This window comes from Triturus cristatus, chromosome 2_1, assembly GCF_964204655.1.
Source record: "Triturus cristatus chromosome 2_1, aTriCri1.1, whole genome shotgun sequence".
NCBI lineage: Eukaryota > Metazoa > Chordata > Amphibia > Caudata > Salamandridae > Triturus > Triturus cristatus.
This window is the reverse complement of record NC_140581.1, coordinates 16,383,443-16,410,548: the sequence shown is the minus strand read 5'-3', so window position 1 is coordinate 16,410,548 and position 27,106 is coordinate 16,383,443. Positions and strand designations below refer to the sequence as shown.

The window sequence follows — 27,106 nt, the reverse complement described above, 5'->3', positions numbered from 1 at the left end:
CAAAAGCAGATTTCAGGCAAAGCAGTCCTCATTCGCACAGACAACATGACTGCGATGTATTATATACAGAAACAGGGGGGGACACACTCTCCCCAGCTCTCCCGCTTAGCCCAGAGCATATGGAGATGGGCAATTCCCCAAAACATTTTTCTCCTGGCACAACATGTTCCAGGCGTACAAAACACCATAGCAGATCTGCTCAGCAGACAGACTCAACAACTACACGAATGGGAACTGCATCCACAAGTTCTTCACCCATTCTTCCGACAGTGGGGGCATCCTCAAATAGACCTCTTCGCCACCCACGAAAACAAAAAATGCCCAAGCTTCGCCGCCAGATACCCACACCCATTGTCCAAGGGCAATGCGATATGGATGAACTGGTCAGGCAGATTTGCATACGCCTTTCCACCTCTCCCACTAATTCCATTAGTGGTCAGGAAACTACAACAGCACTCCCTCACACTCATTCTGGTAGCTCCGACGTGGGCCAGACAGCCGTGGTACACCACGCTACTACAACTATCAGTGGTACCACATCAAAAACTGCACCTTTCCCCATGCCTCCTAACCCAGAACCATGGAGAAATCAGGCACCCGGACCCAGCTCAGCTCAACCTGGCGATCTGGCTCCTGAAATCTTAGAATTCGGGTACCTTAACCTTCCCCCTGATTGCATGAACATCATCATGGAAGCCAGACGTCCTACCACTAGAGCATGCTATGCCGCAAAGTGGAAAAGATTTGTAATGTACTGCCGTAACAATACAATCAACCCTCTAGATGCATCCATACAACACATCATATGCTATCTGCTCCATCTTCACAGGTGTAACCTGGCGTATTCATCCATACGCCTACACCTAGCAGCGATCGCTGCCTATCTACAAAACAGACAGCATTTGTCACTCTTCAGAGTGCCCGCTATTAAAGCCTTCATGGAAGGCCTCAAACGAGTAATTCCTCCCAGGGCACCACCCTCCCCTGTATGGAATCTAAATTTGGTCCTTACACGACTAATGGGTCCGCCCTTCGAACCAATGCACAAATGTGAGCTACAATTTCTCACCTGGAAAACAGCTTTCCTTGTAGCTATCACTTCCCTTAGAAGGGTTGGTGAAATACAAGCGTTCACCATACAGGAACCTTACATACAAATGCATCACAGCAAGGTCATACTTCGAACTAATCCGAAGTTCCTACCCAAAGTCATTACCCCCTTCCACCTCAATCAATCAGTGGAATTACCTGTCTTCTTTTCGCAACCCCAATCTGTTGCGGAAAGGGCCTTACACACACTAGATGTGAAAAGAGCGTTGCTATATTACATACAAAGAACGCAACCCTTCAGGAAGACCAAACAGTTGTTCGTTTCCTTTTCTCCACCACATAAAGGCAACCCCATCTCAAAATCAGGGATAGCTAGGTGGATTGTAAAATGCATACAAATTTGCTATCAGAAGGCAAAGAGAACATTATCTGTTCCCCCTAAAGCCCACTCTACAAGAAAGTTAGGGGCTTCTATGGCTTTTCTAGGGAATATACCCTTAGATGACATATGCAAGGCAGCCACATGGTCTACACCGCACACATTCACAAAACACTACTGTGTAGATGTGCATTCCCAGCAGCAAGCTAGGGTGGGCCAGGCTGTACTAAAAACACTCTTTCAAACAGCTGCAACGGATACCGGTGGTCGCCGCTAAGGTTGGGTACTGCTATATAATCTATGCTAAGTGTACAATCTGCAGCTCATATGCCTCGAACGGAATATGCTACTTACCAGTATGCATCTGTTCTTGGCATGTAGAGCTGCAGAGTTGTACACGCCCACCCGCCTCCCCGGCTACCTGTATCCGTTCCAGTCCATCTTATTTAGATACAACACACATGGGTTTCTCACTGTTATTACTACGCTCCATCATTTCCCTGTTGGCGAAAAACAATCTGAGGATGGAGCCGAAGCCCATGCGCAGTACGGACCGAAGGAGGAGTCACCAAACTCGTGACTTCCAAAGACGGTCCAAGAAGAAAAACAAACTGCAAACATCCGGGCCCAACACCAGATGGCGACCTATGCTAAGTGTACAACTCTGCAGCTCTACATGCCAAGAACAGATGCATACTGGTAAGTAGCATATTCCCTATCTTTGACTCTGACAGCTGCAACTTCTGCTGTCTCACCTACTGCTTTGTCGCCTAAGGGACACTGTTCTCAGGCTGCTGAGGCGTCTACTTCCCATTCCTCAGGGAAAAGATTGTCCGCCTCGTTGACGATACTCCCGACGACGAGATCTGCTGTTTCTACCTCGTCGACGGTGACTCTGACGACGACGTCAGCTGCTTCGTCGTCGACGAGCGTTCTGTCGACGTTATCCTCGTCGACGATTACCATCAGTTCTTCGAGGGCGGTGACTTCTGTTTTGCCCATTACTTCGACGTCGACGAAAAAGGTAAAGGTTCCGTCGACGAAGATTGTGTCGTCGACGAAGACGTCGTCGAGCTCGTCGACGCCCACTCCGTCGACGAAGAAAAAGAAGATCCCGTCGACGACACTGTCGACGGTGGTTCCGTCGACGAAAGCCTTGTCGACGAAGATCTCGACGACGGCTCCGTCGGCAGCGGCCCCGTCGACGGTGGCTCCGTCGACGGTGGCCCCGTCGACGGCGTCTTCGTCGACGGCGGATCCGACCACATCGATTTTGTTGCCACAGACTCCGTCGACGATAATTCCGTCGACCATCATTCCGTCGACGACGGCTCCGTCGACGAGGACATCTCCACAGACATTCGTAAGGGTACGAATAAGCAGCGTTGCGTCTACCCAGAAAACAAGAAAGGAACAACTACCTCAGCTAACTTCAGCGTCGGTTTCATCTTTAACTGGAGTTTCTTGGACACCATTACCTCCTACTGTGGGCCCGGATAGCCAGGAACACAATATTCCTGTGGGAGATGCACAGCCTCCCTCACCATTATTCGCTACGGATTCTGATCAGGAGTCCGAGGGGTTACCGGAGTCTTTTGGAACGGCACAAAGTCCGTCCGACTTAGTTATTAAATGCCAGGATGTCAGCAGTGAGGATGAAGATCCGGTTTACATACACCAGGCCCCTCCGAAGCATAAAACGGCGACTCTTCCTTTGTCGCTCATTACTAATCTCCAACGCATGTTGGACGACTACAACCAACGGTTCCCTCTATCCCCTCAACGTTCAGAGGTTCCGTCAGCCCCGGTGATTCCGGCAATTATTCCGCCGGTACCTATTGTAAATCCTGCTCCTCAGATGCCGCCTGTACCTCCAAGACAGGTTCCGGAAAGGTTGTTGCCTCACTATGAGCCTGTAGAGGAAGGCCCTCAGGACACAGAAGAGGGTGAAATCTCAGATGATGATGGGGATGTGGATGACAATGACGATGATATGGCGGAGTGGGACAATTACCAGGCACAAACACCACCCCCCTCACAGATAGTAACAGGGGATTCACCTCCAGTGGACATAGCCAATTTTCACCAACTGATGGAAAGGGCATCACACCGTTTTAAATTAACAACGGAGCGCAGGGAGGAAGATTGCTTCCTTTATGATTTCAAGAATCAACCTTACAAACAGACTCATGCTATTCCCATAGTTGAGTTTATTTGGGAAGAAGGCAAGAAATTAATGCAGACACGGAATACCTTGCCAGCACAGGTGCCTCGATTAGAAAAGAAATATAAGGCACCAATAGGAACCCCAGCATGCCTCACGGGTCAGGCTAAACCTGAGTCTGTCGTTACGCAGGCAGCGCAACGTAAGGCGAAAAATCCTGCATCTTCTATCACCTCACCTCCAGATCGTGACGGACGTCGGATGGATGCCATAGGGCGTAAATTCTCTTCTATGGCATCTACTGTGGTTAGAGCAGCTAATGCCTTGGCCATCTTGGGACGATATGACAGACAAGTATGGGCTGATATTTCGGATGTGGTTCAGGAGTTGCCAGAGCCATCTAAGGTGGAGGCAATGAAGTTGCTCCAAGAGGGGGAAGCGGCATCGTCGGAAATAATCGATTGTGCAGTAGACATCGCCTGCATGGGATTCCGTCAGCTTGCCGGAGCGGCTGTTCTGCGTAGGCAAGGATGGTTAAGATCGACATCCTTTCGTCAGGAGGTTCAGTCCATGATCCTTAACATGGCATATGACGGCGAGTCGTTATTTGGAAGCCACTTCGACGAAGCTCTACAGTCCATAAAGAAGGATACTGAGACAGCTAGATCGTTAGGAAACCTACAATTTCAGAGGAGTAATTTTCGTGGTGCACGCGGACGCGGCACCTCCTCAAGTTTTCGAAGAGACAATAAACAATACAAACCTTACAATCAAGGATCCAACCGTTACTCTTATGGCCAGCAACAGCAAGCATCACGACAGCAAACCTCCAAGTCATATAGAGGAAAATCCTCATACAGAGGAACCGCGTCAAAGAGACAGTGACTCTTACCAGACGGACAAGGTTGGAGGTCGAATCTCTCTGTTCTTTTCCCAATGGTCCTCCATCTCAAGGGACCGTTGGGTTTTGGACATTGTAAAAAAGGGACACGCCTTAGAATTCACCAAATTCCCTCCTCCCACACCACCCTCCGGACCGCCACCAGCTCACATGAAAGAACTGTTGCATCAAGTTCGACTTTTAAGGCAAAAAGGAGCTATAGAATTGGTACCAGTGTCTCAGAAGGGAAAAGGTTTTTATTCCCGGTTCTTTCTGATCACAAAGAAAAACGGAGAGTGGAGGCCCATCCTCGATCTAAGGGCACTAAACAAATATATAAAGAGCCAATCCTTCCGTATGATGACGCTAGTAGACATCTTGCGCTTACTCTTGCAGGAAGATTTTCTGGCGATGATAGATCTCCAGGATGCCTATTTTCATATCCCTATTTTACAGCGGCATCGAAAGTTCCTGCGTTTTCGAGTGGGTCAACACGATTACCAATTCAAAGTGTTACCATTTGGCCTGCGCTCGGCCCCTCGAGTGTTCACGAAGGTACTAGCTCCAGTAATAGCGTTTTTGCGACTCCAGGGAGTGCAAATATTTCCATACCTGGACGATTTTCTCCTGAAATCTGAGTCAAGCACTCACCTGCGACAACACACTCTTTTGTGCCAGAACGTGTTTCGCTCTTTAGGCCTGTCCGTAAATGCGGAAAAATCCCAACTTCATCCGTACCAACAAAGAGATTTTCTGGGAGCAACTCTGGAAACTGTGTCAGCAAAGGCGTTTCTCTCCCAGGAGCGTCTACAAAAGATGCTGCGACTGGTGTCTCTGATCAGATCAAAAGAGTCAGTTTCTGTGAGACTGTTAAAATCGTTTCTGGGAATGGCGTCATCATCCATTGCCTTGATCCCTCATTGCCGGCTGAGGACACGTCCTATCCAGGAAGCTCTGGATGCTCAGTGGCGTCAGGTAACGGGATCTTTCCACGACATGATATGTGTCACAGATCAAATGAAGTCAGCACTCGCATGGTGGACAATTCCAGCCAACTTGACGGAAGGCATGTCCTTTCTGTCGCTGCCACCGGACAGGACACTCACAACAGACGCCTCATTGGAGGGATGGGGCGCACATTTGGAGGATCTCTCTGTGAAGGGAAGATGGTCAACACATCAAAGATCTTGGCACATCAACAAGTTGGAGCTGATGGCGATTTTTCTGGCTCTAAAATCATTTCTACCTTTGCTCCAAGGAGAGTCAGTGCTAATACAGACAGACAACACAACCTGTATGCACTATGTGAACAAACAGGGCGGAACAAAATCCCCAAGTCTCTCCAGGTTAGCTCAAAGAATTTGGGACTGGTCTCTCAGTCATCAGATCATGATTACGGCGGTACACCTGCCAGGAGTATCCAATGTCCTAGCGGATTCCCTGAGCAGGTCCTCCTCGTCGACCCACGAGTGGGAGTTACACCAACCCACTCTAGAGAGGATATTCCAACTATGGGGTCGTCCACAACTCGATCTCTTTGCTACGCCGGAGAACCGGAAATGCCGAAATTACGCAAGCTGGCATCCCCACAAGGAATCACAAGGGAATGCCCTTTTGATAAACTGGTGCCGCCTTTCCTCCAATACCCCTCATACCTCGGGTTCTTTGGAAGATGAGGAGACAACCTTGCCACCTGATCCTAATAGCCCCGCGCTGGCCACGGCAAGCGTGGTTCTCAGAACTGCTCCTCCTGTCCCAATGCCAACCAATCCTCCTGCAACATCGGACGGATCTGCTCACAATGAGCGAAGGGAGAATTTGTCATCCAAATCCCTCCTCACTGAGCTTATCGGCCTGGAACCTGAACACCATGAGTTCGCCCACCTAGACATCCCGCAGGATTGTAGGGATATTTTGGCCCAGGCAAGAGCACCCTCTACAATCAGGACGTACAAGTTCAAATGGAAAGGATTCTGCCATTGGTGTGCTGCTAACGGAGTCCATCCGATACATTCCACGGCAGAGCAATTGCTACCATTCTTCCTGCACCTAGCCAGTTCTGGACTGTCGCATGCAACCCTAAGGGTTTTTCTAGCAGCTATTTCCCTTTTCCGGCAAGATGGATCAAGTTCCCTTTGTTCCTCAAGAATAATCCGCCAATTCTTTAAAGGCTTATTCTGGAAATTTCCGCCAGTTCGGCGTCCTCCTCCTTTGTGGCACCTCAACGTTGTGTTAGCGCAATTGATGAGACCTCTGTTCGAGCCCATTCACAAGGCCGACCTAAAATATCTCACTTGGAAAGTAGCCCTACTTCTGGCACTAACGTCTTCACGTCGTGTCAGTGACATCCATGCTTTTACCATCAAACCTCCGTTCCTGCAGTTCAAACCGGATGCTGTAGTGTTACGCACCAATCCATCATTTCTACCCAAGGTGCCTACTGACTTTCATATTAATGAGCCAGTAATATTAAAGACCTTTTTTGCCAATCCTCAGACACCTGCAGAACAAAGATTACATTCTTTGGACGTGAAGCGGTGTCTAAAGTTCTACATCAGTAAGACAGCTTCTTTCCGGAAATCCGATCAACTTTTTATAGCATATGGACGCTGTCATAAAGGACGTCAGGTTACTAAACCAACGATTGCACGCTGGATCTCGGCAGCTATTGTCTTCTGTCACCAAAGGGCAAATAAGCCTCTGCAGTCGCCAGTGAGGGCACACTCCACTAGGGCAGTCTCATCATCTACTGCCTTATTTGCTGGAGTATCTTTGCAACACATCTGCAGAGCAGCTACGTGGTCGACCAGACACACGTTTACTAAGCACTACTGCTTGGCAACTTTAAGCGAGGAGGATGCTGCATTGGGACAGGCAGTGCTGCGCAATCTTTTTAAGTAAGGTGAGCCTCTTCCTCCCACCTCCATATTGATTCCATTTATATGTCTATTATGCATTTACAATGTTACAGTTGTTCGATACTGTTTTTATGCATAAGAAGATTGATTATCTTTATATTTTGAATCTATTTTGGCATGGAAACAATAGTGATTGTTACTGCTAGCTATTCTATATTCAAGCATGTGAATCTATGAAAGACACCCTAATACTGGAGAAGAACAATTGTTACTTACCTGTAAACAGGTGGTTCTCCAGTATTGGTGTCTTTCATAGATTCACATGCGACCCTCCCTCCTCCCTTCAGAGGCTCTCTTCTCCTCATGCACTTTACAGTCACTCTTGTGCTACGAAAATCTGAGGTGAGAAGCTCTGAGGAGAAGGTTCTAGAGAGGGGCTGACGCCTGATTGGCTGGAGTTCGGACTTACATAATGACAGAGATAGACTACAAAGGTCTTTTGTCTCTCTCCATTGTATTCCTATGGAGTTTTTTCTTATAGGTACACTATGTGTGTTTTTACACCTATATACGCTAATTATGTGATTACTTATGTATATATTTTGCTATATATATATATTGCTATTTTATTTACCGTGGGACTCCCACTCCGACGACGGGGAATATTCAAGCATGTGAATCTATGAAAGACACCAATACTGGAGAACCACCTGTTTACAGGTAAGTAACAATTGTTCTTCTTCGTGTTATCACGCGTCAACTAGTAGTTAGTTGCAAGCATGTCAGATTGCAAAGAATGTAGGACACAAGTATGCTCCAGAAGCCAGCTGGCAGAAGAATATGTTGATTGTATCAATGCATAAAGCGGTTTGATACGCTGGGCATAATTGGGAATGTATGTCCTCTGAAATTAAAAATTCCCAGCAAAGACTGAAGTTTCTTCAGTGTAGAAGGGGGCTATAATTGTGCACATTTCTCCAGGAAGTGGGGGGCTAACCCCTTACCTTCATTAGTAAGCTCATAGCCCAAAAAGAGTACCGCCAAATGAGCGATGTGCGATTTTGCTAAATTGAACTTGTAACCATAGTCGGCAAATGATAAAATGATTCGGTCGACTCGGACAAGATGCCGCATACGTTTTTCGTCCGTCTGATAAATGTCATCAACGTACGAGAACGCATTTGGATCTATGTGCAACAAAGACACAACATGTGCAGCAAATGCCCCGTAGCTGTTTTTATACTCCATAGGCAAACGCGTACATTTTTTCTGATTTCCAACGGCAGTAAATGCTGTCAAGTCACGGCTCTCATGAGCGAGATTGACTGTAGAAACCATTGGAAATGTCCAGTGTAGTTTTGTATTTTTTACGAACAAGATTGTTCACCAGCATAGAGCTGTGTGTGTTTTGCACTGCAAAAGTGCGACAATGACTACTCAAATTTCGGTAATCCAATACAATGCGATATGAACCATCAGGTTTTGAAACCGTAGAGAGAGGATTATTCATCGGTGATGAAAATGCTTCAATCACTCCTTGATACTCGAACTGTGTTAGGATGTCACAAACGTGAGCCTTAGCTTCAGACCTGGCCATATGCAAACCAGTCTGACCCTGTACCTCATGGGAACAGTCCAGCCCGAACTGCCAAGCCATGTCTTTCTGGCTCTTAAAGACCGCTGATGGGCTTTGTTGGTGAAAAGACACATCTCCTGAGATAAGGTTAATATGAAGCTTTTCTTTGCATCCACTATGATCAGGAGTTGCATGGTGGTATCAGGTCCTCTTGTTACTGGGTGGTAAGCCTCGAGGAGGCTTTCAATGGCCTGGCAAGGCAGCGCCTCTTTTGTTACCGGGTGGCCTGGCGAGGCAGCGCCTCTTTTGTTACCGGGTGGTAAGCCTCCAGGAGGCTTTCAATGGCCTGGCGAGACAGAGCCTCTTTTGTTACCGGGTGGTAAGCCTCCAGGAGGCTTTCAATGGCCTGGCGAGGCAGAGCCTCTTTTGTTACCGGGTGGTAAGCCTCCAGGAGGCTTTCAATGGCCTGGCGAGACAGAGCCTCTTTTGTTACCGGGTGGTAAGCCTCCAGGAGGCTTTCAATGGCCTGGCGAGGCAGAGCTTCTTTTGTTACCGGGTGGTAAGCCTCCAGGAGGCTTTCAATGGCCTGGCGAGGCAGAGCCTCTTTTGTTACCGGGTGGTAAGCCTCCAGGAGGCTTTCAATGGCCTGGTGAGGCAGAGCCTCTTTTGTTACCGGGTGGTAAGCCTCCAGGAGGCTTTCAATGGCCTGGCGAGGCAGAGCCTCTTTTCTTACCGGGTGTTAAGCCTCCAGGAGGCTTGCAGATGGTGATGCAAATTCATTTCAAGTTCTTGGGAAGGCAGCACAGCTTTACAGAGCCTGGCAGAGGATGCCTTTTTAATTTTTTCGGCTTACCAGCCCTCATTCTTTCTCACCTTGACTCCCCTGGCGAAGATTCCGCAGCTGTGAGCTCTTAATTAACATTGTCTCCTGCAATGTGCAGTCACTCAGTTTTCCCCCATACTGTCCGGGCCAGACTGACCCAAGGTGCACTTCTGTGAGCCTAATCAATTGCTACCATGCTTGCAGGTGATCCAGCGGATACAGATTACACTGCTGTGGGCTGTGCGGTCACCACCATCTCTTCCAACTTGACTGAAATGTCCAAGGGTGTGAAGCTGCTGGCTGCGCTGATGGAAGATGAGGGTGGAAATGGGCGGCAGCTCCTGCATGCGGCAAAGAACCTGGCGGGAGCGGTGTCTGACCTGCTGAAGACGGCTCAACCTGCCAGTGCTGAGGTGAGTGACCTGTAGGAATGCCTCAGACAGTAAAATCTCTTGAGATGTGAAAAAAAATGTATGTTGGTGGAACTCTTTCCTCCGTGCCTTGTTTCTGTTATATCGTTGATTTCGCCGTAAGCAGGAGTGCCCTTTTTGTAAACACATACTACCATGGTTCAAACTTGCTAAAACAGTGAATCACACACAAGTTATATCTGACTTATAACATACTGCCTCTATACTTTATTGTAAGAAAGTGCTCTCTTTTTGCATTGTTGCCCACACTTTTTGCTGAGCTACTGATGTGCGTTGACTGAGTGTGCCCTGGGTTTCTGCCAAACAGGTAACCAGGGCCTATGTTCTTTTCCTAAACTGCATTGAAAACAAAACCCAATTGGCACTCTTTGGCCACAGGTCAGTCCCTTAAAAATGGTACCACAGGTATCGAGGACACTGTGGACGGGCACTTACTGTGCCACCCTTAGAGGCCCTGTACATATATATATGCACACACATACATACATACATACACACACATACACACATCCATAGATGTATACATACACACATACATACACATGCATACACACACATCCATAGATCTACACATACGCACACACATACACACACACACGTACACACACACACACATACACACACACCCATCTGTCTGTATTCTCTGCCTGCCTAAAGATCATGTTCCCAAGACTTGTCCTCATTGCCAGTCTCTCTTTAAAAGAACTTTGAAAGACAGGGAGCATATACGTCTTTATGGGCTGGCAGAAAAGGCTTCCAGAGGCAGGTCTCCGGTGAGAAAGGGCTCTAAGAGGCCCAGATCCTCTTCTAGGAGTAGGAATCCATCAGCGTCCGGCTCGGCGCTGAGAAAACAGCAACCGGAAGAACATACATCCAAGAAACGACCGTCGACGGTGGGCTCGCTGTCGAGAGAACGCAGGCATGAAGGTACGTCCCTACATTCATTGTTGACGTTGAGGATTTGTGAGCCTCCGCCGTCGTCAACCCAGCGACGATCGGCGTTGAGAAGTTCCAGTCCACCGCCGACGTCAAAGAGCCAGAGTCCTCCGCCATCGTCAACCCGGCGACGATCGACGTCAAGAATCAGCAGACCTCTGTCGACGTCGAAGGCTGGCAACCCTCCGTCGTCGTCACTCCAACGACGATCGACGTCAACGGGAGAGTCATCCGCCGTCGCAAACCAGGCGGCGATCGGCGTCGAGGACCAGAAGCCCTCCGCCGTCGTCATCCCACCGACAATCGGCGTCGAGGAGAGGAAGTCCTTTGGCGTCGTCGATCCCACAACGCTCGACGTCGAGACGAAGAAATACCTTGACATCGTTGATGCGCCATTCGCCGTCGAGACATGCGACGTCGAAACAAGCAGAGTCAATGGCGAGATTGCTCCCAGAACCTGGTCGAGCTTCGATGGCTAGAAGAAGAACTAGATTGACGTCGAGAAGGGCTCTGTCGGAGCTCGACGTCGAGACCCACATCAGTTAGATTTGGAGAGGGTTCAGTGGTTTTAGTGACTGAGTCAGCCTCGAGACACTCATCCTCTCATTCCTCGAGACATCCGTCGACGCATTCTCCATCTGCGTCCCCAGAACATCATTCGAGGAGTTCACGACAAAGGTTCCTATCACATCAGAGGAGGACCTCTCCTTCTGTACACCTATCCCCAAGATGGCTTTTACCAGTCCATCACTGGAGTAGGACTCCGGCGGGAGCATCGAGAAGGGAGGAAGAATATACAAACCCTATCCACTGATCCCCTCTACAAAGATAGATCGCCTTCGCCGGTACGTCAGCACCGTGCAGAAAGGTCTCGGGAATGCAGGCCTTCTACGTCTCATCACCGAAGAAGGAGAACTCCTTCATGGTAGTCTTCCTCCACCCACTCCTCTGAAAGAGACTATTTGCCTACTCTATCGGACAGCCCTCAGTCGAGAGTGTCTCCGATAGATGACATTAACACATATCCTGATGTGCTACAGAGTGGGGCCCAGAAACTGAACATTGAATGTCCACCCCTCAGGTCGCAACGACAGTGATCTTCGAGACGCTGCACCAAAGATCTGCTTCGCGTCCGTTACTACCTCTGGTTCCTGGGCTTCTGGAACCAGTAATGGACAGTTCGAGGCATATGAGCTGCAGATTACACACTTTTGCATAGATCGCCATCTGGTGTTGGGCCCGGATGTTTGCAGTTTGTTTTTCCTCTTGGAAAGTCTTTGGAAGTCACGAGGTCTGTGACTCCTCCTTTGGATCGTATTGCGCATGGGCTTCGGCTCCATCCTCAGATTTTTTTTTTCCGCCATTGGACTCGGACGATCCACGCGCAATCCTCACCCCAATCGCTGTATTGTTTCGATCACGATCTCTTCAATCAACGCGCCTTCCCATCGACGCAAACCTTTGATTCCAGTCGTCGACGGTGGCGTTCGGGCCTTACCAGGCTCCGGTCCCGGCTCATGGAAAGAACTCCATTTAAAAAGTGCCCTCGATGTGGGTCCAAATTTCCCCACACAGATCTTCATGAGGTATGCAACCTTTGCCTCTCCCCTGAACACGAGGCTCGAGACTGTCCGGCCTGTAAGTCTTTCTGGTCCAAAAAGACTATCCGGGACCGAAGAGCCAGAAGGAGCATGGCACACTCCTCGACGTCCATTCCAGTCGACATCTTCGGAGAAGATATTGACGATCCGGAACATCATCGCATCGAAGAGGACATCGTCCGCGCTTCCGAGGCCGACGAGTCAGATGTGGAGGACATCACTCCGGCACAGAGGATCGTGAGTACCAATCTACCCCCTCCCACACCCGCGCCGACACCCAAAAAGGCTTCGGTCACGCCTTCGGGCCTAGGCAAGACCAGAGACACTGCTTCACACACCCCACCTTCGGGCTCGGTAAAGAAGCCAAGTAAGCCTTCCGGCGGCTCGGGCTCGAGCCAGCCTACCAGCGGTGCCGAGAAACACACTTCGGCACAGAAAAAGAAACCGGCCTCCACCTCGATACCGAGCTCCGCACCGAAGCCCTCTGGGTCGAAACCCAGCTCTTCGGCACCGACACCATCTTCGGTGCCGACCAAACCACACAAGGCCACCGGCACCGACACTTCCAAGCCAAAGCCCATCTCGGCGCCGACCAAGAGACCGGAGGGTCCCAAGCCGGGTTCTAAACATCAAACCGGCATGGAAAAACCTAAAAAATCATCGGCTTCGGCGCCGACGGACCAAATTACCTCACCAGAGCTATTTAAACCGGATCCCTTGCAAAAAACGTTCACCAAGGATCCAAAAACTGGACATTCGACACTCTACTAAGAAGAGACATTTGGAGAAGCCTGCTCCGCCTCCACCTCCAAAGAGGAAGGACTCTGCCACCTCTCCGCTCAGAATACCTTCCCCTCCCCCTCCCCCTCCTCCTCCACCTCCACCCCCTCCGCCCTCTCCACCCCCACCTCATCGTTCTCCTACTTCGTCTCCAGACGATGATGATCAGGGGACCCATATGAAGATACAGGGGATGTGCCACAAGACCCCACCCCTACAGGATCTCCAGATCCATGGGACGATTACAATATACCAGATATCCCCAACGTCCCACAAGACGATCTTTACCCTTCTAGACCATCTCCACCAGAAGATTCATTAGGGTTTAACCATCTTCTGCACAGGGCAGCACATTATCACGGGGTGGACATGCATAATGACCCTGTGGAGGAAGATTTCCTCCTAGACACATTCGATACTTCACATAGGTCCACCTCCATACTGCCCATGCTCAAAAGGGGTGGTAAAGCATGCGGCAGAAGTTTTTAAAGACCCAGTGAGAGCCAGGGTCCTTAACCCACGTATCGAAAAGAAGTACAAACCTGCTCCCTCAGATCCCTCTTACATCAGAGGACCAGCGCCACTAGATTCCTTAGTGGTATCTACGGCACGTAAAAGGGCAAACTCACAAGCGTCAGGTGATGCACCTCCACCTGACAAGGAGTCAAAACTGCTAGATGCATCAGGCAAACGCACAGCATCCCAGGCCGCCAACATATGGCGTATAGCACACACTCAGGCATTGCTGGCCAGATATGACAGGGCTCATTATGACGAATTAGAAAGCATAATGCACCATCTCCCTGAAAAATATAAAAGTAAAGCCAACGAGTTGATTCAAGAGGGTAAAACAAAGACCTCTATAGGTTGTGCCCTAGACGCAGCAGACACAGCCTCCAGGGCCATTAACACCAGCGTCCTTCTCCGTCGTCATGCTTGGTTAAGGGTATCTGGGTTTAAACCAGAAGTACAAGCCTCCATCCTTAAACATCGCTTTGACCAGGAACATCTATTCGGGCCAAAGGTGGATGAAGCCTTAGAAAAGATGAAAAAGGACACGGATACCGCAAAATCCATGGGGGCCTTACAGTCTCACCCACCCAGACGCTCCTTTCGCCGCTCATCCTTTCGGAGTGCATCCAGAGGCTACTCCTCAGTCACAGTGTCCACATCGTACAAGTCCCCTACTCAGACCACCTTCACAAAAGGTTACCAAAGAGGCGGCTACAGGGGTAACAACAACAAGGGCAGAGGCAAAACAAACAACGCTCGTTCTGCCACACCTACTACCCAATGACTTTCCCCCGCTCCCCCCAGACCATTCCACTCCGGTCGGGGGCAGACTCCAAAATTTCCTTCATGTCTGGGACATCATCACCTCAGACAAATGGGTGACCCAAATAATTCGGTCAGGCTACTGCCTGGAACTAACATCTACCCCCCCAAACATTCCACCCAGGCAACGTCCAATGTCACAAGAACATTCAACATTACTAAAGCAGGAGATAATCTCCCTCCTACAAAAACAGGCAATAGAACACGATCCTATCAATCAACAAAATATAGGGGTTTACTCCCTATATTTTCTAATACCAAAAAGGGACGAGACTCTACGACCTATTCTAGATCTCCGGCCCCTAAACACATACATACACTCAGACCATTTTCACATGGTAACGCTTCAGCAGGTACTTCCGCTACTCTCCCAGAACGTCTTTCTCACCACACTTGACTTGAAAGACGCATACTTCCACATTCCAGTACACCATGCCCACAGAAAGTACCTCAGATTTGTAGTGGACGGACAACACTACCAATTCAAAGTGCTCCCGTTCGGAGTCACAACAGCACCACGGGTATTCACCAAGTGCCTAGCGGTGGTGGCGCACACCTGAGAAGACAGCACATTCACGTCTTCCCATACTTGGACGATTGGCTGATAAAAGCCACTTCATACAATCAATGTGTACACCACACCGCCACCACAATCCAACTACTTCACCAACTAGGCTTCACGGTGAACCACCAAAAGTCCCAACTAACACCATCCCACATAAAACAATACCTCGGTGCCACCATAGACACCTCAAAAGCAATAGCCTACCCCAATCCGGCCAGGATTGCAAGCATTCAGGCTTTGCGACAAAAATTCATACCTCCCTTCCAGCACGAGTGTTCATGCAACTAATAGGGATGATGGCCTCTTGCATTTTTATAGTGCCCCAAGCAAGACTCCAGATGTGTCCTCTCCAAGAGTGCTTAGCGCGCCAATGGAACCAGGCCCAGGGTCAACTGACAGATCTGGTGTTGGTAGACGGTCGCACCCATCGCTCTCTGCAGTGGTGGAACACCACAAACCTTTCCAAAGGTCGACCGTTCCTGGACCCGGTTCTCCAGTTAATACTAACAACGGACACATCGCTCTCCGGCTCGGGAGCTCACCTATTACACCTCACAGTGCAGGGCACATGGACGCCTCAACAAAAGTTACTCCATATCAACCATCTGGAGTTACTAGCAATCTTTTTAGCCCTGAAATCTTTTCAAACACAGATTCCAGGCAAGGCAGTCCTCATTCGCACCGACAACATGACGGCCATGTATTATATACAAAAGCAAGGCGACACACACTCTCCACAGCTCTCTCAATTAGCACAGAGCATATGGAGATGGGCAATTCCCCACAAAATCTTTCTCCTAGCTCAACATGTCCCAGGAGTCCAAAACACCGTGGCAGATCTGCTCAGAAGACAGACACAACAAATCCACGAATGGGAACTTCACCCACAGGTTCTTCATCCATTCTTTCAAATTTGGGGGCATTCACAGATAGACCTCTTCGCCACCCACGAAAAGACAAAATGCCCAAGCTTTGCCGCCAGATACCCACACCCATTGTCCAAAGGAAATGCGATCTGGATGAACTGGTCAGGCAAATTTGCGTACGCTTTTTCGCCTCTCCCACTCATTCCATTAGTGGTGCGAAAACTACAACAGCACTCCCTCACACTGATCCTAGTAGCTCCAACGTGGGCCAGACAACCGTGGTACACCACGCTGCTGGAACTCTTGGTAGTACCACACCAAAAGCTACACCTCTCACCATGCCTCCTAACCCAGAACCATGGAGAGATCAGACACCCGGACCCAGGTCCGCTCAACCTTGCGATCTGGCTCCTGAAATCCTAGAATTCGGGTACCTAAACCTTCCCCCTGACTGTATGAACGTCATGAGAGAAGCTAGACGCCCTACCACTAGAGCCTGCTAAGCTGCCAAGTGGAAAGAATTTGTTGTTTATTGCCATAACAACACCATCAATCCTCTGGACGTGTCTATCCAACACATCATAGGCTACTTACTCCACCTACAAAGGTGTAATCTAGCCTATACGTCCATTCAACTACACCTCGCAGCAATTGCAGCTTACTTACAAAACAGGCAACATCTATCACTCTTCAGAGTACCTGCCATTAAAGCCTTCATGGAAGGCCTAAAAAGAATAATTCCCCACAGAGTACCACCTTCACCTGTGTGGAACTTAAATATCGTTCTCACAAGGCTGATGGGGCCTCCCTTCGAACCGTTGCATAAATGCGAACTGCAATTCCTAACCTGGAAAACAGCTTTCCTTGTAGCCATCACTTCCCTTAGAAGGGTCAGTGAGATACAAGCACTTACCATACAAGAACCTTTTCTTCAAATGCACCATAACAAGGTTGTTCTCCGTACCAACCCAAAATTCCTACCTAAAGTCATTTCCCCTTTTCACCTAAACCAATCTGTAGAACTAGGAGTATTTTTCTCGCAACCTCAGACCGTTGCAGAAAGGGCTCTGCACACGATTGATGTCAAACGAGCCTTACTTTACTACATCGAGAGAACACAACCTTTCCGAAAGACCAAACAACTGTTTGTCTCTTTCTCTCCACCACGCAAGGGCAACCCCATCTCAAAATCAGGGATAGCTAGGTAGATTGTAAAATGCATCCAGATTTGCTTCCACAAAGCAAAACTAACGCTTTCCGTTCCCCCTAAAGCCAATTCTACACGAAAGATAGGGGCTTCCATGGCATTTCTAGGGAACATCCCATTAGACGGTATCTGCAAAGCAGCTACATGGTCAACACCGCACACTTTCACCAAACACTATTGTGTAGATGTGCAAACTAAGCAACAAGCTAGTGTGGGCCAGGCTGTACTTAAAACACTATTTCAAACCACTGCAACAGATACCGGTGGTTGCCGCTAAGGTTGGGAACTGCTATATAGTCTATGCAAAAGTGTGTAATCTGCAGCTCATATGCCCCGAACGGAATATGCTACTTACCAGTATGCATCTGTTCTTGGCATGTAGAGCTGCAGATCTACACACGCCCACCCGCCTCCCCGGCTACCTGTATCTGTTCCAGTTCATCCTATTTAGATACAACACACATGGGTTTCTTCACTGTTATTACTACGCTACATCTTTCCCTGTTGGCGAAAAACAATCTGAGGATGGAGCCGAAGCCCATGCGCAATACAGTCCAAAGGAGGAGTCACCGACCTCGTGACTTCCAAAGACTTTCCAAGAGGAAAAACAAATTGCAAACATCCGGGCCCAACACCAGATGGCGATCTATGCAAAAGTGTGTAGATCTGCAGCTCTACATACCAAGAACAGATGCATACTGGTAAGTAGCATATTCCTTTTTCTAACACCCTCCGCGATTAAGGCTACACCGGCCAGAATTATAAAAAAATACAAGCCTGCTGATTCAGACCCGTTTTTTTAAAAAAACGGATCCGCCTGCAGATTATCGTCGCAGCGGCACGTAAAACGTACGCAGTCTCTGCACATGCGTTGGTCCCTCCAGATAAAGAGAGTGAGTCCCAGGATTCTTGGGGACGAAAGGTTTGTGGATCTGTAGCGTCATCACTAAAAGTCTCCAGTGCAGCAGCTTTATTAGGTCGGTATGACAGATCCTTATGGGACTCTTTGGATCGTTTCAAAGAGAAGCTACCAAAGGAGGATCAGAAGGACTTTGAGCCTATCCTGGACCTTCGATCGCTGCACAAAGTCATCTTGAAAGAGAAATTTCGCATGCTGGCACATCAAATATGTCCACATCTGCAAGCAGGAGACTGGATGTGTTCAGTGGATCTCCAGGATGCGTATTTCCAGATTCCTCTAATTCCCCTTCATCGCACATTTCTGCGATTCGTGGTCGGCAGCAGTCACTACCAGTTCAGGGTGTTGCCCTTCGGACTAAAATCTGCCCCACGAGTCTTTACCAAGTGCATGGCGGTGGTAGCAGCGGCTCTACACAGACGAGAGCTGTTCATATATCCGTACTTGGACGATTGGCTCTTGAAAGGGCCATCCCCTCAGCAAGTAAAGAGCGACTTCCAAGTGTGTCTATCTCTGCTCCGCAGGCTAGGCCTGCACGTGAAAATGGAGAAATCGGTTCACCACCCTACTCAGGTGATCCATTATCTGGGCTCTGTTCTAGATACAAACCTAGGAAGAGCGTTTCCTTCGGAACATAGACTTTCATCAATTCGGCAGAAGTGCAAAGTTCTTCTCCAGACAAATCGCCCAACGGTCCGTCAAGTGGCGTCTCTACTGTGATCGATGGCTTCTTGCATATTCCTCATTCCCAACGCCAGGCTGAGAATGAGGCTTTTTCAGCAGGACCTGGAGGACAAGTGGGACCAAGCATTGGGTCTCTGGGTAGACCGAATTGTGCTTTCACAAGCAGCAAAATCATCTATCCTATGGTGGACTCGTCCACAGAACCTCTTAGTGGGAGTCCCCTTCCATCAACCTGTTCCGACCCAGTCATTGGTAACAGATGCATCTCTACAGGGATGGGGAGCACACATGGATTGCCTACAGATGCAAGGGCGGTGGTCCGTCAAGGAGCAATCCTACCACATAAACATGTTAGAGCTACGGGCAGTCCATCTAGCTCTGAAAGCTTTTCAGCCCTCGATCGTGTCCAACTCAGTCCTCATCCAAACAGACAACACGACCACCGTGTATTACCTCAACAAACAGGGTGGTACGCGTTCTCGCCCTCTCTCTCCCTGGAAGCTCAAAAGATATGGCATTGGCTTCTAGCCCAAGGCCTCTCCGTCACAGCGGTGCACCTCCCAGGAGAACGAAACGTGCGAGCAGACACGCTCAGTCGGCACTTTGAAGATCAGCCAGACTGGGTGCTAAACAACGAGGTAGTGGCAGAAGTTTTACATCAGTGGGGTCAACCTTCCATAGATCTGTTTGCAGACGATCAAAACAAAAAATGCCACGCCTTCGCCTCCAGGTTCCACCGTCCAGGGACGAGAGGGAATGCTCTTTTGATGGATTGGTCCGGAATATTTGCATACGCCTTTCCTCCCCTGCCTCTGATTCTGAAGGTGGTGTCCAAGCTCATCCTGTCCAACATGTCAATGATCCTGATAGCCCCGGACTGGCCTCAGCAGTGGTGGTACCCGGACCTATTACAGCTGTCGGTGCACCCCCACAAGAGGCTTCCTTGCAGATAGGACCTACTGACCAAGATGGACGGGAAGATTCTACATCCCAACCTTCATTCACTGAACTTGGCAGCATGGCACCCGAGGTCCTGCAATATGGACATTTGAACTTATCGCAGGACTGTATGCATATACTAAAGGAGGCAAAGAGACCTTCCACAAGGGCGTCGTACTCCTTTAAGTGAATCCGATTCTTCTTGTGGTGCACTCGTAATCATTTTAATCCTACCACAGGGCAGGAGGAGGTTATTCTTCCTTACCTCCTGCACTTGGCTAAATCAGGGTTAAAGTATTCATCGATCAGAGTACATTTAGCAGCCATTACGGCCTACAGAAAGTCTCCAAACCAGCCTTCCTTTTTTCAACTACAGGTGGTCAAGGATTTCCTACAGGGGTTGAAGAAAGTGTATCCCCCTGTTCGGCCTCCTTCGCCTCCTTCGCCTCCTTGGGAGTTGAATCTGGTCCTCTCTAAGTTGATGGGTCCTCCTTTTGAGCCCATCCATAAAGCCACGTTGCAGCATTTGACATGGAAAACCGCTTTCTTAGTCGCGATTACCTCCGCGCGAAGAGTAAGCGAGATCCAAACACTTTCTTCCAAAGAGCCATATACTATCTTTCACCACAACAGAGTAGTATTAAGGACTCACCCTGCTTTTCTACTGAAAGTTTTATCTGATTTTCATGTTAATCAGTCAATTTCTTTACCTTTTTTTTTCCCCAATCCCGCAACTCCTGCGGAAAGGTCACTCCACTCCTTAGACCTTAAGAGAGTGCTTAAATTCTATCTAGAGGGAACGAAGGACATAAGAAAATCAGAGCAATTGTTTTTAAATTATGGTTCCATGAGGACAGGTTTTCCAGCTACCAAAAGGTCCATTTTGAGATGGATAGTGTCCTGTATAAAATTGGCCTACCAGCTGGCAAATAAACCCCTATTGTGGTCACCTAAAGCACACTCCACTAGGGGGAAAGCGGCTACAATAGCTTTCTTGCATGACGTTCCAATGGCAGACATATGCAAAGCAGCAACCTGGAGATCGGTGCATACTTTCACAAGGCATTATTGTCTTGAATCCGACTCCAGGGCGGATACTCAAGTAATCCAGGCCTCCTTGAGAAATCTGTTCGGATAATAGAAATATCTGTGTTTTCAAGTTTAGTTGTCTGAGCCTGATTGTTAATTATTATTTTTCCTTTGCCCGCAGCGGATGAGGTGAGGCTCGCTATTCTATTCTAGTGCTTATGACTATTGATGAGGATCCCCTGGAAGAGAAGGATTAGTTACTTACCTGTAATCCTAGTTCTCTTCCAGGGGTATCCACATCAAAGTCCTAAGCAACCCGCCAGCCTTATTCTTTTTTTTTAAAACCTTTATTCTTTTAAATCAGTGACACAGCTATTCAGCCGACAACCCGGAGGTACGGCAGCTTTAGAAACACAACACATGCGAGCGTCCACATTACACAGACAGGAGAATCAAAGGTTCTATTTTAAATAAACACAAACCCAAACCTGAACACAAGCAAGGCGATAAGTACTGAAAGCACAAAAAGGGTTCCCATCGGGGGGCGCGAGCCCCATTTCGTCCATCAGACACAGGTCTATAATAAGGGACAGGAGGGGAAGTCAGAGACTCAAGAAGACAAACACATACCAGCGAGCAGTACAAAGCCGGAAAGAAAGCTAAGGGGAGAGCTGCTCCTCAGGCGGGTCCGGGTCTGGGGGCAGGCATATGCCCCCTCTGTACTGGTTCCATCGCCCCCATACAGAGTGCCATTTCCGAGGGCGCCCTCGAGCACAGTACACTGTCTTCTCCCTAAACATGCTCCAATCCATGTTTTCCATCCACGCTGTCAATGTAGGAGGCCTAGGAGAGCCCCACAGGCGAGCAATGTCGCGCTTGGCTACCATGTTCCCTAGGGTCACCCACTGAGTCTGTGCCGCGTCGTCAGTAGGACCCAAACATTCAGGAGACAGCACCGCGCCTCCGGCTGCATGACGATGCCCGTCACCTCCCCCATCACATCGTGGATTCGCTTCCAAAACTCCATAATCGCACCGCATTCCCTAAAATATGTAGGAAGGTGCCCACCATACCACAGCCTCTCTTACATAAGCCCTCCTCAGAGAAACCCATATGGACCAGCCTGGGCCCTGTCACGTAGACCCTATGGAGTTTTTAAGCTGCACCAGCCGCAGGCGCGCGGGGATCGCGACCCCTTTGGGAGAAGAAACTGCATACTGCCAATCCTCATCATCTAGTTCGAGGCCGTCCCTGGTCCATTGATCGCGCAACCCTAGAAGAAGATCCGCCCGAACATTAATTAGTTTCTTATAAATGAGCGAGATCGTACTCTCTGGCATATGGCCATCCAGGATCCGGTCCTCTAACGGAGAGGACTCGGGCACCTTCTCCCCCTCTACAAGGACTGACCGCAAGGCGTGGCACACTTGAGCGTATCGGAAGAACTCCGTACTCCCTAGCTCATATTCCTTCTGCAGCTCCTCGAATGACTTTACCTTACCCTTAACCAAAAGGTCTCCAACCCTGGATATACCGATCAAGTCCCATTTCTCAAACCCTTTTGTATGCCAAAGCTTTCCCAGAATATCGGAGTCAAACAGAGGGGTGGCAAGGGTAAGCTTACCCTTCCAGCCCAGTGAATCCGTCGCCACCATACATGCACGGCCACCCTGGTGGGCCCCGTAAGGGTTAAGTCCGACGACTTCGAGTACAACGCTCTGTGGTAATTACCCCCACGCAGCAACCATCGGTCCATGGCGTAGCTGGGGCTCAGCGCCGGACCATATACACCATGGTTAATCGCGCTCAACTGAGTGGCCCAATAATAACATCAAATGTCTGGAAGCGCGATACCCCCGTCATACCACGGAAGCGTCAACTTAGCAATCGCTATGCGCGGACGCCCTTCCCACAATAGCGCGCGCTGGTGGCTTTCGACCTCACGGAAATAACTGGCCGGGACCAAGTCCAGGATATTCTGCAGGGCATAGAGGAAACGGGGAAGAGACATCATTTTAAACAGGGCGGCACGGCCAAGGGGGGAAAGCGGCAACCGCCGCCAGCCCGCCACGTCCCGTCGCAGACGTGCCAAGGGAGGGAGCAAGTTCTTCTCGTATCGTAAAATGGGGTTGGTGGAAATATAGATCCCAAAATACAAAAAGCCCTGCCGGGCTATCTGGATCGAGCAGTTGCGCGGGACAGGCGGGACATCCCCACACAGGACATACAAGTATGACTTCCCCCAATTGATGACCAGACCAGAGTTCCTACCGAAAGAAGTCAAGACGTCACAAACCACTATCAGAGATTTCTTAGGCGAGGCGAGGTATAGCAGAATATCGTCGGCGTAGAGTGAAATACGGTCTTCGTGGTCAGGCGACCAACGAATCCCACGTATATCCGGGTGCCATCGTATCCACGCCGCCAACGGCTCAAGGGCAAGGGCGAACAACAACGGCGACAGGGGACAGCCCTGCCGGGTGCCTCTCCCGAGCTCGAACGGTGTCGACGCCCGCCCGTTCACCACGACGCTAGCAAGAGGCCCCTCATAGAGCAACCTCACCCAGCCTACAAATCCAGGCCCAAAGCCGAACTTGGCTAGCACAGCCCACAGGTATGCCCACTCCACCGTATCGAAGGCCATCGTGGCATCGAGGGACGCCACAATAGCCGGCTCTCGCATCGTGCCCGTCCTAGCAATCACTCCATGAAGGCGTCTAAGATTCAGTGCAGTGTTACGGTGCGGGATAAAGCCCGACTGATCCGGGTGGATCAAGTCGCCCAGTACCCGGACCAGGCGGTTAGCAAGGATCTTAGCAAGGATTTTCGGCTCGGCATTGAGAAGTGATATCGGCCGATAGGAGCCACACTTGTCCCGGGGCTTACCGTCTTTATGTATTACCACAATCGTCGCCAGCCGTTGATCGAGCGGAAGAAACCCAGTCACCCGCGCCTCCACGAACATGGCGCGCAGGTGAGGAGCCAACTTATCCGGACGAAGCTTATACAGCTCAATCGGCAAACCATTTGGGCCCGAGGCCTTACCAGAGCGCAACGCACGGATAGCACACGCCACTTCGTCTACAGTTATGTCTCCATCGAGGTCATCCCTATCAATGGCAGAAAGGCAGGGCAGAGCGATATCACGCAGGAGGTCACACGAGTCCTCAGTCGGCCTATCCGAAACCGAGGTGTATACCGTACGAAAATAGTCCGAGAAACACTGAACTATACCGTCGGGGTCAGTGACGACCTCTCCCCCATCCATCGACAACTCCGGCACCACTCGATTAACACGCTCTTTTTTTGTCCAACCACGCCAGCAATTTCCCTGCCTTATCACCAACATCGTACAATCGACCCTGCTGCTCCCTATTGAGGGTCTTGGCAGCGTTCGTCACCAGATCCCTATATTCCAATTGCTTCAAGCTCAAATTATGCAGTGTGGCCGGTGCAACATCCTCTTCCAAGGCCACTTCTAAAGCCGCTATCTCGTCCTCTACTTGCGTCACCTCGGCGTCTCTCCGCCGCTTGGCGGCCACTACCAAGGAAAGGGCCTCCCCTCTCAATACAGTCTTAAAAGCTTCCCACAAGGACACCGCAGATTCAACTGAACCCTGATTATCTTGCAAATAGTGATCAACAGTCTTCAGCAACGCACTGCGCAGCTTGGGGTCACGAAAGTACCAGGGGTTAATGGGAGCCACCCTGCCCCCCACCACCCGGCCAACATCCAGACGGGCCCACACCGGCGAATGATCAGATATGCCCCGCGCCATGTGCCTAGCCTCAGACAGCAATGAGGCGTGCGCAGCCAGAGTGAGCAAGTAATCAATCCGAGAGAGACTCCCGTGGGCCCCGGAATGAAAGGTATATTGTCTCTGAGTGGGGTGCCGTAGCCTCCAACAGTCTACCAGACCAAAAGTATCTATAAAGTCGGGAAGCCACTTCTGAGCACCCCCGGTGTCCCTGGGCGGGTACTTATCGAGCATTCCAGATCCAACCGCATTGAAGTCTCCTCCCACTATTAGCAGCCCTTCGGGGAGTTCCAACAAGGCCTTGCCCAGATCAGCAAACGTGGAGGCCTGCAGGGCAGGAGGGACATAAACAGAAACCAATACCAACGTTCTACCCTCCCACCTCCCCGCCACAGCCACAAATCGCCCCCTGTCATCAGCGATGGTGGAGTCAACCTCAAATGGTAGGGAAGCTCTAACAAGTATGCCCGCACCCCTGGAGTCCGAGGAGAACCCCGAGTGAGCAATGAATTTATAACCCTTTCTGTTTTTCTGTTAAGTGCATAACATGTATTCCCTATAAGGTGGGTCTCCTGCAGGAGGACCACATCTGGTGAGGTCCGTTTCAAGAATTGCAGGACTATCCCCCGTTTAATACGATCCCCTAAGCCATTAACATTCCAGGTAATTATGTTTAAGCCCCTATCCCCCATCCTCAAACACAAAGAGACCTCCACCCCCCCCCCACCCCCCCCCCCCCGGAGAACCACGATCGGACAATAATGACAACAGTTGCTACGCCTTGCAAGAAAAAAAAAACCCCCAACAACAACCCCAACATCCCAAATCCCCCCCCCTCCCTGCACCCCTGCGTCAGCTTACAAAGCCCCCCCAACTTGCACTGGGCCTGTCGCCCTATCTAAAACAAATCTACAAAAAGTACCCCAAGGGAGGAAAGAGCTCCTATCTTCCCCCCCGCCGCCCTCCCATTACTGCAGTAGGGTGCGAGTCACTGTCCGGGGCTGAGTCAAAACAGACCGACACCGGAGGTATCACTTTTGTCCATCCCGGTCGCCTTCCGCTCAATCCACGCGGTCCCGGCCGGGCTGTCGCCGAGGGAGCGCATCCAACCAGTCCCCTGCCATGTCCGGTGATTCGAAGAAGAAAGTCCGATCCTCATACACCACACGTAGCCTGGCGGGGAAAAGCATGGCATACTTCAGGTCCATCTCCCTAAGCCGCCGCTTCACCCCCAGGAATCTCTGCCTCTGTTTCTGCACCATCTGGGTGAAGTCAGGATAAAAGCTCACAGAGGCATTCTGAAAAGGCACCACCGGGCCTGTCACCCTCGATGCTTGCAGGATAGCGTCTCGATCCCGAAAATTAAAGATGCGGGCGACAATCGGCCGCGGGGGGGCTCCCACCTTAGGCCGTCCGCCAGGCACTCGGTGAGCCCGCTCAACCGCAAAGAACCTGCCGAGGCCCTTAGGCGCAAGATGATTCACCACCAAGTCCTCGACGAGTAAATCCACGGAGAGCTCATCCGAAGTTTCCGGGACCCCAATAAGGCGCACATTGTTGCGCCGGGCCCGACCTTCAAAGTCTTCGAGCCGGCGGGCGGAGAGGTCATTCGCGGTTCGTAACTTACGAACCTCAGCCTGGAGTTCCGAGACATCGTCCGCGAGGCCAGTAGCCTTGAGGTCCAGGGACTTGACCCGCTCATTGGTTTTGCCCAGGTCCGCGCGTATCAAGTTGAAATCCACCAAAATCATGTCCACCTTGTGCGCCAGGGTCTCGAACTGTCGCCCAATCGAAGATTGCATCCCATCTATCGCCCCCTTGATATCCTGCAATGATAACTCTGAGGCTGGGGATGAATCGGCCTTCTGTGCTTCCAGCGACTGTCCCGATCCACCAGGCGACCCCTTCTGCTGGGCATAGCGATCCATGTTGTTGGATTGGATATAGCCTCCCCGCCTGGTAGTCTTAGACTTCGGCTTGTCTGCCTCCGATTTGGTCGACATCTCGAACGGCAGGGCGGTCAGTAGCAAAAAGACGTCCCTCACTCAGCCAGAGGAAACAGGGTCAACTAGGACTTCAGCAGCCAGCCAGGGTCGAGTGGAGGTCTTCCAGTTAACAGGGGATCGGCACGAAGCACTCCCAACCCAGAGCAAGCCAAGGGCGAGAAAGCGAAAGTGAAAGTGCAGCGGCACCCGTCCGCCAGTTCACACCTCCCAAGGCCGCTGTTGTTCAATTAGTGGCTGGGCATCCTGCCAACGCAAGCCCCTGGCATCCTTCGGAGGTAGGCCGCAGTCTTCCGCCATGCACAACTTCGGTCCCCGGTGGG

The 27,106-nt window shown here is 50.2% G+C and overlaps 1 protein-coding gene across 7 annotated transcripts in view; it reads left to right on the top strand.

The window, feature by feature from the left end:
* Window positions 1-27,106, top strand: part of TLN1 (talin 1) — an 880,838-nt gene that overhangs the window by 321,748 nt on the left and 531,984 nt on the right. For all 7 annotated transcript variants that reach the window (XM_085627686.1, XM_085627681.1, XM_085627685.1 and 4 more), the window contains one exon: window positions 9,935-10,143. In XM_085627686.1, the coding sequence (XP_085483812.1) occupies window positions 9,935-10,143 (209 nt within the window). The remainder of the gene's footprint in view (window positions 1-9,934; window positions 10,144-27,106) is intronic.